Source organism: Gadus morhua, chromosome 22 (assembly GCF_902167405.1).
Source record: "Gadus morhua chromosome 22, gadMor3.0, whole genome shotgun sequence".
Lineage (NCBI taxonomy): Eukaryota > Metazoa > Chordata > Actinopteri > Gadiformes > Gadidae > Gadus > Gadus morhua.
The window spans coordinates 1,107,308-1,120,239 of record NC_044069.1 but is presented as its reverse complement, the minus strand read 5'-3'; the positions used below and the strand labels follow the sequence as shown (position 1 = coordinate 1,120,239).

Sequence of the window (12,932 nt, the reverse complement as noted above, 5' to 3'; positions counted from 1 at the left end):
ACAGGCTGACAACAGGGGGTAAACGGGCTGTTACGGACCAGGGGGTAAACAGGCTGTTACGGACCAGGGGGTAAACAGGCTGACCACAGGGGGTAAACAGACTGACCACAGGGGTAAACAGGCTGACAACACGGGGTAAACAGGCTGACCACAGGGGGTAAACAGGCTGTCCACTGGGGTAAACAGGCTGTCCACTGGGGTAAACAGGCTGACCACAGGGGGTAAACAGGCTGTAAAGGACCAGGGGGTAAACAGGCTGACCACAGGGGATAAACAGGCTGACCACAGGGGATAAACAGGCTGATCACAGGGGGTAAACAGACTGACCACAGGGGTAAACAGGCTGACAACACGGGGTAAACAGGCTGACCACAGGGGGTAAACAGGCTGTCCACTGGGGTAAACAGGCTGACCACAGGGGGTAAACAGGCTGTAAAGGACCAGGGGGTAAACAGGCTGTAAAGAACCAGGGGGTAAACAGGCTGACCACAGGGGGTAAACAGGCTGTAAAGAACCAGGGGCTAAACAGGCTGTAATTGACTCCCGTTCCTACACTGTGTGTGTGTGTGTGTGTGTGTGTGTGTGTGTGTGTGTGTGTGTGTGTGTGTGTGTGTGTGTGTGTGTGTGTGTGTGTGTGTGTGTGTGTGTGACAGGGCGCTCTGACCCAGCTGATCCAGTACTACCATGGCTTCCATAAGGTCCTCAACCAGCCGGCCTTCCGGAGCCTTGGGGCGCGCTCGGAGCTCATCAACCTCCACCACCTCATGGTGGAGGTGAAGAAACACAAGCCCAACTTCTAGCACACACACACACACACAGCCCAACTTATAATACGCATGCACGCACACACACACACACACACACACACAGCCCAACTTATAATACGCACGCACACACACACACACAGACCAACTTCTAGCAAACACACACGCACATTCCAACTACACAAACAAAAACGAACAAACAAACACAGCCCAAATTCGAAGACACACACACACACACACACACACACACACACACACACACACACACACACACACACACACACACACACACACACACACACACACACACACACACACACACACACACAGCCCAACTTCCCCACACTCCATTAGTGGCGTTCATCAGAAGCCCCTCCCCCGGTTTCTGCTCAACGCCGCCACACTGAGGTGGTCCACTTCCTGTCCTGCGGCCGCCCATGGTGACAGCTTCCTGTCATGCTAACGTTGGCTGGCACACCTCGCACCCGATGCTGATCACCGTGTTGTGGTCCTGATGCTGATCAGTGTGTGACCTCTGACCTCAGAGGCTGAGAGATTAATAAAGAGTTGACCTTGAAGGCTCCTCTTTTATTTCACAAACAAAATCCAAGTTCACAATCTAATGATTCATTCTATATTTATTCATCTTAATAATGATAATAGTGAGGATAATGATAGTAAAGTGCATTTACTGTATAAAGTGCTTTTTATAGACATTCAATTCTGTTTGTTTTGGGGAGAACACTCATAATGAGGAAAATGTATTAATTTGACATTTATTGAGACAGTAACAACAGCTTAGTGAGGCTGAACCCCTTCAGCTGTTCTACAAAGACTTTACATCAACATTGTTAAGAATATCCAGTGAAACTACAACACAACCTAGTCACACGGCCATGGTCAGTAGACGGCTACACACAGGGTTCAAACCATAGATACATACAGAACACTAGATGTCTTACGCCGGCGTCTAGAACGTCATCACAGGTGGCCATCTTACCACAGGCACGCTTTCTGGTGGAATCTGGTCAGTCAGTGATCTGCACAAACGCTATTAACTCTCATCTCGCTGAAATCTTGACGGATTTAGAAACGGTTCGGTTTGTTACAAACGTTATTAACGTGGTAATAATCTTTTACCTATTTTAGAACATTCTATCTTTTTAGAACCCAACATAATTGTTCATGAGTATGCAGTGTCATAACTACATCTCTGACGTTTATAACAACCTAAACCGTTTGGAAATCGGTTGAAAATTTAGCAAGTTATGCTCATTTAAAAAGTACATGTACCCCTATCAACAACGTTATGGGCGAGCAGCTGACTGTGGCAAGATGGCCGCCAGTGGTGACGTTCGGCTCCATTGGCCAGCAGCGCAGAGGAGACCGTGTTCTATATAATGAATCTATGGTTCAAACTACACAGCAGTCCATCTCAGGACCGAGTCAGCCCGCAGGCCAACGCACACGTCCACAGGAGCAGAGAGAGAGGGATACAGCCGGGCGGGCGAGGCCCGACAGCTGGGGGAGAGAGAGGCCCTGGCCTCACCGGGGCCTCCGCCACGGAGGGCCACGCCCATCTGGGGGCGTGGCCTCCGGCATGTAGAGCCACGCCCCTCTGGGAGTCTCGGGGAGGGTCCTCCGCTACAGAGGGCCACGCCCATCTGGGGGCGGGTCCTCTGCTACGGAGGGCCACGCCCATCTGGGGGCGGGTCCTCTCTGCTCACCCATCAGCTCCAGCAGCAGGACGGAGGTCAGCCGGTCGGGGGACCTGGAACCACACAGCTCAGTGTGAGGGGAGAGTAATAAAGACCCACTGGCGCCCTCTAGGGTGCGGGGAGCGAATGGGTTTTACGTAGGCGGAATAGTCCCGCCTCCAGCGCTAGGATTGGACAGGCAGCCTGTCAGTCAAACTGGCGGGCCAGCCAGAGCTACGTCTTCATGCCTTCATTCATAATTGTCTACAGCCGCTCTGCCGCTTCGCGTTCACTTTTGCTCTTTTGTTTGATCATGAGCTGAACAGGCCTTTAGCAGTGATGTAAAACTATTTTAATCCTTTGTGGTATGGTGGTCTCGTGCTATAGGTATGACTTGGAGAGTGGTAGATATTCAACACGTTGTTTATTCTAACAGAGACACAAGGTAAACGGTATTGCGTTCTGGAGGGTGGTTCATGAAGCATCTGCCGAACACTACAAACAGTTATGTTTGGAGTGGGCGGAACGGTAAATAGGCCACACCTACATGTTCTAATTTACCCAGGTAAACCTTTGGTCTGTTTTGGCTTAAACGGAAATGGCAAAGTGGCCATGTTTTTATTCTTTAACTCATCTTTAACTCATGAAACATTCAATCCTTATATGGTGTTGTCCATTATGTGTTGAAGTAACCATTCATAACTGTGGTTAGCTTGAACATGTCATCAGAAATAGCAGACTAAAATAACTTACATCAGCCGCTCCAACACTAAACATCCTACATTTGTCAACATGATGAATAATGTTAGTTTAATATAGGCCTACAATACGATTTAAGTTACCTTTCCTGCGATCGAGCCAACAGCTGTAGTCACGTGACGGGGGGTCGGCATTAAGCATTAAGATTTAAACCCCAGTTTCTTCAGAAGCCCCTCCCGCAGTTGGTTCGTTTCCCGCTGCCTCGGTTGTGCGGGACAACAAGCCTCTCGGACCCGCAGTGCGTTGCCATGGCAGCACAGACCCTCTATCTCGCGTGTGAGTGGACCAGTTCATCAGATGACTCCAGACTTTATTCATCCATTCATTATGATTATTGATAACTTTTCGGCCTATTGCCTGAAAGTTTGCAGACTATAGAAATAAAAATAAAACACAGATAAATTATTTTTCGCTCAAAAATGTGTGCTTTAATTCTGAATATTTGAAGCTCATTCGTTTGCGACACTCGAATTACAGACACTGGCCCTCGACAGACAGACGGACAGACAGACAGACAGACAGACAGACAGACAGACAGACAGACAGACAGACAGACAGACAGACAGGCAGGTCTCTGAGCCCTCCCTCCGTGTTGCAGGTGTTGCTGTCTGCCTCCTCCTCACGGGTTCGACTCTTGGTGCGGGGAAGAACTTCTCTGTACCATGTGACCACACAGCTCATATAAAAGCAGAGTCTGGGAGGAGTATGAACTGGGAGGGGAAGTGGTCCAACTGGTTGGACATCATTTCGTTGTTATGAGTCAGACTGTTTGTTGTGGCTCACTTCATCACGGCAGGAAGACGACTAAGGTACTGTAGTCCACTCTGATCCATGATAGATCATCAATATGAATAACTTTGAGTCTTATCATTAGGTTGATAGTTAGTTTCCTGTAAAACCACATGGTTAAAAACGTTAGTCAATGTATGGATGCATTGCTATTTGTCAAAATTACTATTGAATAATTTAGAAGATTCCTGCTCTGTAGAATGCTACGTGTTAGACTGTGGGCTTTGGGGATCGAACCCAGAACCTTCCAGCCTTGAGTCAAGCGTCAGGTTGAGGTTAATAATGACTGTATCGTCTGATTCAGTATTGGTTCTTAATCACAGGTCCTGTGGTGACTTTAAAGGTACTGAGGATAGAATGGACATTGGTTATATTTGTAGTGCGGTATTATCATTACATTATTTCGACAGGAAGAAGGCCATCTTGGTTAGTGAAGGTGTTTAAACATCATCTTGTAGGCCTACTGGGTCTTGTCCTCTGTGGGCCTGCATCATTCTGTAGTAGTGAAGGCCTACTCTATATCTGAGAGCATCACTTGGGAGGGACATGACCTTCAAGGTGAATTAACACTGCTGCGACCGCCTCCACACAGAAGTCACTGGTGACGACCGGTTCGTGTTCTTCTGCTCAGCCAATCCCACTGACATCCTCTCACCAGCAGGTAGTGCTGCAGTGCACCTTTTCAAGGGTTTCAAAACGGACCTGGCAAAATGATCCACTTTTTTCCACACAAACCCAGAACCTTCCAGCCTGGAGTCAGGTGTCAGGTTGAAGTTAAGAATGACTTTTTCTTCTTGTGCCTTCTTGCGTCCTTGGGTGACTTTAAAGGGACTTGGGACAGAATGAACTGCTGTTATATTTGCAGTCCGGTATTATGGTAACATTATTCGGACAGGAATCTTGGTTAGTGAAGACGTTTAAACGTCTTCTCTTACCGGGTCTTGTTCTCTGTGGGCCTGCCTCACAGATCTGGTTGTGATGTCATACCACACGAGGAAGACCACATGTGGTCCTGCCCTCCTTGAGAATGAGAGGGTCTATGAATCTGCGTCGAGGAGAGACCCTGCCTCTGGTCCAAAGTTAACAGAGACAACAGTCCCCTGTGAGCGGAGTACACAGCTCATATAAAAGCAGAGTCTGGGAGGAGTATGAACTGGGAGGGGAAGTGGTCCAACTGGTTGGACATAATTTCCTTGATATGAGTCAGACGGTTTGTTGTGGCTCACTTCATCACAGCAGGAAGACGACTAAGGTACTGTAGTCCACTCTGATCCATGATAGATCATCAATATGAATAACTGAGTCTTATCAATAGGTTGATAGTTAGTTTCCTGTAAAACCGCGTGGTTAAAAACGTTAGTCAATGTATGGATGCATTGCTATTTGTCAAAATTACTATTGAATAATTCAGAAGATTCCTGCTCTGTAGAATGCTATGTGTTAGACTGTGGGCTTTGGGGATCGAACCCAGAACCTTCCAGCCTTGAGTCAAGCGTCAGGTTGAGGTTAATAATGCCTGTTTCATCTGATTCAGTATTGGTTCTTAATCACAGGTCCTGTGGTGACTTTAAAGGTACAGAGGATAGAATGGACAGTTGTTATATTTGTAGTGGGGTATTATGATACATTATTTCGACAAGAAGACGGCCATCTTGGTTAGTGAAGGTGTCTAAACGTCATCTTGTACTGGGTCTTGTCCTCTGTGGGCCTGCATCATTCTGCAGTAGTGAAGGCCTACTCTATATCTGAGAGCATCACTCGTATGAGAGGGACATGACCTTCAAGGTGAATTAACACTGCCGCGACCGCCTCAACACAGAAGTCACTGGTGACGACTGGTTCGTGTTCTTCAGCTCAGCCAATCCCACTGACATCCTCTCACCAGCAGGTGGTGCTGCAGTGCACCTTTTAGAGGGTTTCAAAACGGAGTTGAATGAATCACAGACTGCGGAAGAGTTGACCGTTTGTGCCTTTTTTTCTTTTGTGTGTGTGAACTCTGAGTACTCTGTCCAGTCTGAGTACTCTGTCCACTCTGAATATTCTGTACTCAGAGTGTACAGGATTCAGAGCTATCTTTCCATTCTTCATATTTAAAAAAGTGATTACTATTCATCACTGAATGAGGTCATGGATTAGCCGCCTATAAGAGGTTAGAGAATGAACTGGGAGGGGAACTGGTCCAACTGGTTGCTTCACCATTTCCTTGTTATGAGTCGGATAGTTTGGTGTGGCTCACTTTGACACTGTAGGAACAAGACTAAGATACCGTAGTCCATTCTTATCTGTGATAGATCATAAATATGAATAACTTTGAATCTTAGTAGTAGGTTGAACATTTTTAAGATTCCTGCTCTGTAGAATGATGGATGTTAGACTGTGGGCTTTGGGGATCAAACCCAGAACCTCCCAGCCTGGAGTCAAGTGTCAGGTTGACGTTAAGAATTACTTTTTCTTCTTGTGTCTCCTTATGTCCTTGTGTGACTTTAAAGGTACTTAGGACAGAATGTACAGCTGTTATATTCGGAGTGCAGTATTATGATAACATTATTTAGACAGGAAGACAGCCATCTTGCTTTGTGAAGGTGTTTAAACGTCTTTTCTTACCGGGTCTTGTACTCTGTGGGCCTGCATCACAGATCTGGTTGTGATGTCATACCACATGAGGAAGTCCATACATGGTCCTGCCTCCAGAGCGGTTTAACCAGCACAGGGAGCAGTTGGTATGATATCCGCACGGTGACCTTGATCTAATCAGACACATTTTGTAGCCTTTTGAGACCTTCTGTGTTGAATGATGATACATTATTATGGAGTATATTAGAAACATCTGGGAATGAAAAGGTCTATGAATCTGCGTCTAGGAAAGACCACCCTGCCTCTGGTCCAAAGTTAACAGAGACAACAGCCCCCTGTGAGCGGGATACACAGCTCACATAAAGGCAGAGTCTGGGAGGAGTATTAACTGGGAGGGGAAGTGGTCCAACTGGTTGGACATCATTTAAAAAAACAGAGAGTGAACCAATGCCGAGTGGCAGTAGAAACAATATGAGTTGTGTTTGTGTCCAGGTCTCCAGCCTACTACTACTACTACTACTACTACTACTACTACTGTAGTGAAGGCGGTGTGGTTATGTTGTGGGGTTCATATTGATGGTCTATGACGTCCATAATGCTTTAGTGTGACGCAGTCACAATGATCTTCTCTCCCAATAAACAGCTAAAGTTCAAAAGTGATGGATGAGTTGTGTTTGTGTCCAGGTCTCCAGTCTACTATGGATGAGGAGATAGAGGAGGGGGGTCCTACCTCTAAGACCACTCTGTCTGGGGAACATGGCCGCCGGAGCGAAGCTAAGAGGTAAGAAGAGGATCTCTCTGTCTGTGACTGTTGTCCGTCTCAGAGCTCAGCAGTGATGCATCATGACTCCATCATTAGTCTGAGTCGAAGATGTGTGTGTGTGTGTGTGTGTGTGTGTGTGTGTGTGTGTGTGTGTGTGTGTGTGTGTGTGTGTGTGTGTGTGTGTGTGTGTGTGTGTGTGTGTGTGTGTGTGTGTGTGTGTGTGTGTGTTGAAGCCCAGAGAAGCAGGAGAGAGCAGACTCCCCTGGACCCAGCTGTGTCTCCATGAAGAGTGACCGCTCTATGGGAGTTCCTGTAACCTTTAAGGATGGAAATCAGTCTATTGAGAAGAGGTGAGGATTCATCATACAGTATATTATAAAGGTACAGCTTCTATCAAACATCCATAAATCCTGTTTCTTGTTTTTCTAGAAGAGTCCAGCAGCAGAGAGCAGACTCCCCTGGACCCAGCTGTGTCTCCATGAAGAGTGACCACTCTATGGATATACCATTTCACTTTAAAGATGGACGCCCCTCCAGAGAGGAGAGGTAGGGGTTTCAAACAGACGAGGAAAACAGACCAGTTGGTTGTAATCAAACTCTACTGATACTGATGTCTAAAAGTCTGGCGAAATATAAGTGTGTGTGTGTGTGTGTGTGTGTGTGTGTGTGTGTGTGTGTGTGTGTGTGTGTGTGTGTGTGTGTGTGTGTGTGTGTGTGTGTGTGTGTGTGTGTGTGTGTGTGTGTGTGTGTGTGTTGAAGCCCAGAGCAGAGAGCAGACTCCCCTGGACCCAGCTGTGTCTCCATGAAGAGTGACCGCTCTATGGGAGTTCCTGTAACCTTTAAGGATGGAAATCAGTGTATTGAGAAGAGGTGAGGATTCATCACATATTATAAAGGTACAGCTTCTATCAAACATCCATTAAATATAAGTGTGTGTGTGTGTGTGTTCTTCACAGACACCAGAAGAGGTCAAAGGTTACCAGTGCTCAGTCTCTACAGCAGCATCAAACAGAGCTGATCAAGGTGTGTAAATGTCCACCAAGACGTTTGACTTTAGCTCTCCATGAACATTAGAGAGCATCTTTTGTCCGGCGGGACGTGAATCCAGGAAAGATGCTTCTGATGTCCTCAGTGAGTTCAGAGTAAAGTTCTCCTTGATGTTTGTTCTGTTCCAGAGGGCTGAGGAGAACGCACACGCTTTCCTAGACAAGGAGCTGAAGAAGCTCTGGAGGGATCTCTTCTCAGATTACCCACAATGCTCAGAGGGTCAGAGAGTGGAGGAGGAGGAGGTGGATGGTAAGAAGGAGGAGCAGAGGAGGCGCGCCATAGAGGGAGTGGTGGACATCACAAAGCTCTGCCTGATGGAGATGAACCAGGAGGAACTGGCCGACACACTGTGGGGCGGTAAGAGGCTCTTATCTTGTAGCGGCCGCGTTGTCAGAATCAGCTACACCCCTTTCCAGTAAAACACACCTCCATTCAAGGCGTTTAAAAAATCCGTCCTCCAGGCAGGAAAGGGGGTAGCGAGTGCAAGTCACCGGAAAAGGAGAGTCCGTGAAGAAGAAGTGGGACCACGGCGTTAACGCCTCGTGCCCACTGCACCGTCAGTCAACGGACGTGGGAAGGCGTGGCTGACGGATGGGGGAGTAGTCTTTGCAGATGCATCCGTCAGCCAATCAAATCGGTTCGCCGGGTTCTTCCCGCTTCTTCCTGCTTGTTGCGATGCAAGATTACCCGCTTTCCCGCTTTCCAGTCAGAGCCCGAGTCGCGTCACAGTGCTTACATTTGCATACCCGATCTGATTGGATGACGGAACCGTCGCTGCCGAAAAAGTTGAACATTTTTCAACTTTCTGACGGTGGCGAACGCTCCAACTGAACGGACGGATCCACAATGCATTGCGCGTCCGTCCCCATTCAAAGTCAATGGGAAACGGTCAACTGACGGAGGTAGTGGGCACGGGGCGTGACTCTGACTAACGTTATCAACTTCGGTACCGTGAGTACCCGGTGTGTATTTTTGTTTTGGGTGGGTTGTTGCTACACCGGGTCGAGAGACGCTGGTTATTGTGATTTATTTCCTTATTTTTCGCAGTAATACCCGAAACAGACTTTTCTATTGGAGTTCGCGGTAAAACCCGAAACAGACTTTTCCCCAAATGGATTAAAAATGGGATTAAACGAGGAACAGACAGACTGATGCGTACGCACGCTGTATTTATTTTCTTCTTGTTTGTACTGTACTGTGGATAATTATTATGCAATTATATTGTGAAAATCGCATTGCTGGATTGTCTTTGTGATTTATTGTTGCTCTTTGATCTGCCTAGTTATTAATTTGTGTGGGTTAACTAAGCTATTTTCGGTTATGTTTTATTTTACTTTGTCAGACTTGACTGACTGGCACCCCAACATTCAATTTAGTGTGTTTCTTCTCTGAAAACAGAGAAGAAACACACATTTTGATGAGCAGTAGGAGATTATGTTTGTTCTGTTCGGACTAAATGACATAATGTGAGACTTATACATTTCAAACTTCAATGTGGAGACAATCTTTCCTCTTTGGGGTTAAATGGTTTGATCCAGTATGTAGGGTTGTTGTGGGGTATCAGGTTAAATGGTTTGATCCAGTATGTAGGGTTGTTGTGGGGTATCAGGTTAAATGGTTTGATCCAGTATGTAGGGTTGTTGTGGGGTATCAGGTTAAATGGTTTGATCCAGTATGTAGGGTTGTTATGGGGTATCAGGTTAAATGGTTGGATCCAGTATGTAGGGTTGTTGTGGGGTATCAGGTTAAATGGTTTGATCCAGTATGTAGGGTTGTTGTGGGGTATCAGGTTAAATGGTTTGATCCAGTATGTAGGATTGGTGTGGGGTATCAGGTTAAATGGTTTGATCCAGTATGTAGGGTTGTCATGGGGTATCAGGTTAAATGGTTTGATCCGGATATGTAGGGTAATGGTGGGGGTCTCAGGTTAAAGAATGTTAAACATCATCAGTACCAGAACCAAGTCACCCGACCACATCACCCCCGTTCTCGTCCAACCACACTGGCTCCCTGTCCAACACCGGACTGACCTTAAAACCCTTCTGCTCACCGACAAAGCCCTCCACAACGTGGCCCCCACTTATCTCCCCGACCTCCTCCAGGAGGACAGGCCCTGCCGCTCCCTTCGTCATCCTCAGCTGGTCTTCACCGTCCCGATCTCCCGCCTCATTAACGTGGGTGCTAGGGGTCACTGTTCTTACCCCCTCCTTCCTGGGTCTCCTCACTGCTCTTCTTACCCCCTCCTACCTGGGTCTCCTCACTGTTCTTACCCCCTCCTATCTGGGTCTCCTCACTGCTGTTTTTACCCCCTCCTACCTGGGTCTCCTCACTGTTCTTACCCCCTCCTACCTGGGTCATATGTCTTGTTTTGATCATGCTGTTGGCGATGCAGCTCTCGCTGTTTTTGTCCGTAGATTGTTTTATGAATTGTAAGGCGACCTTGGGTGTCATGAAAGGCGCCTTGAAATAAAATGTTATTCAATGTTATTATTAATAATATTAAACATAAACTGCAGAATAACTCTGTGGAAGAGATGCAACACTATCTTGTTATATCAGCATGTCATTTTAAACCAATTCACTCTTCATTATTATTATCATTAGACCAATGATATTGCTGTCGTAAAAACGAAAAGTCCTGAACATTTTAAATCTGTAACATGCAGTCTTTGTCACGACCAACTTCTCTGACCTGACCAACAGCAGAACAACTCGGTGGAGGTGATGAAACCCTGTCTTGTGGTATCAGCATAGCAAATCACTTTACACTGATTCACTATCATTATTACTATCATTACACCAATCATATTGCTGTGGAAATAATAGACCTTAACATTTTGAATCTGTAGCATGCCGTCCATCACAACCAGCTTTTCCGACCACAAGTAATGAAGCCACTAAATATCATGAAGTTGATAATTTAACAGGAATTATTGACCTGGTTCCACTGATCACCATCCACTAACTGATGTCATCTGTTGTTTTCTCATTTAGGATCTGATGCTGTCGATTGCCAACATAGAATCAAGTCACATTTGAAGAAGAAGTTCAGGTGTGTGTTTGAGGGAATCGCTAAAGCAGGACAGCGAACAGATCTGAATGACTTCTACACAGAGATCTTCATCACAGAGAGAGGCAGTGGAGAGGTCAACAAGGAACATGAGGTCAGAGTGATTGAAACCGCTTCCAGGAAACCAGCCAAGGAAGAAACACCAATCAGATGTGAGGACATCTTTAAACCCTTACCTGGACACGATCAACCAATAAGAACAATGATGACGACTGGAGTGGCCGGCATTGGTAAAACCGTCTTAACACACAAGTTCACTCTGGACTGGGCTGAAGGCAAATCCAACCAGGACATACACTTCACATTTCTCCTCACTTTCAGAGTGCTGAATGTACTGAAAGGGAAAGAGTTTAGCTTGGTGGAACTTCTTCATCACCTCTTTATTGAGACCAAAGAAGCAGGAATCTGCAGATTCGACCGGTTCCAAGTTGTCTTCATCTTGGATGGTCTGGATGAGTGTCGACTTCCTCTGGACTTCCAGAACAACCCGATCTGGACTGATGTCACAAAGTCCACCTCGGTGGACGTGCTGCTGACCAACCTCATCAGGGGCGTCCTGCTTCCCTACGCTCGCATCTGGATAACCACACGCCCTGCGGCAGCCAATCAGATCCCTGCTGAGTGTGTTGACATGGTGACAGAGGTGAGGGGGTTCACCGACCAACAGAAGGAGGAGTACTTTAGGAAGAGATTCAGAGAGGAGACGCTGGCCAGCACAATCATTTCCCACGTCAAGAAATCACGAAGCCTCCACATCATGTGTCACATCCCAGTCTTCTGTTGGATCACTGCTTCTGTTCTGGAGGACATCTTCAAAAAATCCCAGATCGAAGAGATGCCCAAGACCGTGACTCAGATGTACAGCCACTTCCTGAGGGTTCAGTCCATACAGGGGGACAGGAAGTACCATGGGAGAGCTGAAACAGATCCACACTGGAGTTCAGAGAGCAGGGAGATCATTGTTTCTCTGGGAAAACTGGCTTTTAACCAGCTGGAGAAAGGCAACCTGATCTTCTACGAGGCAGACCTTGTAGAGTGTGACATCGATATCAGAGCAGCCTCAGTGTACTCAGGAGTGTTCACCCAGATCTTTAAAGAGGATTGTGGGCTGTACCAGGACAAGGTGTTCTGCTTTGTCCATCTGAGCATCCAGGAGTTTTTGGCTGCCCTTTATGTCTTTTTGTCCTTCAGCGATACTGGTGTCAATCTGCTCTCAGAAGAACCACCAACCTCCAGGAAAGATAAAATCCTCCTCTACCAGAGTGCTGTGGACAAGGCCTTACAGAGTGAGAACGGACACCTGGACTTGTTCCTCCGCTTCCTCCTGGGCCTCTCTCTGGAGACCAATCAGATTGTCCTACGAGGTCTGCTGGGAAAGAAAAAAAGATCACTGACCACTCGGATTAAAACAGGTCTGCTGCGATGGATGGGAAGTAGCTCACAGACCAATGAGGGAACGGTGTCTTACA

General features: G+C 46.8%; 2 protein-coding genes across 6 annotated transcripts in view; one reads left to right on the top strand and one right to left on the bottom strand.

Annotated features, from left to right (window-relative positions):
- Positions 1-826, top strand: part of LOC115535274 (vacuolar protein sorting-associated protein 52 homolog) — a 24,795-nt gene extending 23,969 nt beyond the window's left edge. For all 5 annotated transcript variants that reach the window (XR_003974431.1, XM_030346332.1, XM_030346331.1 and 2 more), the window contains one exon: positions 654-826. Coding sequence is in view for 4 of the 5 variants with exons in the window: in XM_030346332.1 (XP_030202192.1) it covers positions 654-800 (147 nt within the window). In the remaining variant the exon portion in view is untranslated. The remainder of the gene's footprint in view (positions 1-653) is intronic.
- Positions 827-1,384: 558 nt separating this feature from the next.
- LOC115535291 (uncharacterized) overlaps positions 1,385-12,932 on the bottom strand; it is a 65,748-nt gene continuing 54,200 nt past the window's right edge. Inside the window, exon 7 of the mRNA XM_030346361.1 lies at positions 1,385-2,285. Coding sequence (XP_030202221.1) covers positions 2,200-2,285 — 86 coding nt within the window. The 3' untranslated portion in view covers positions 1,385-2,199. The remainder of the gene's footprint in view (positions 2,286-12,932) is intronic.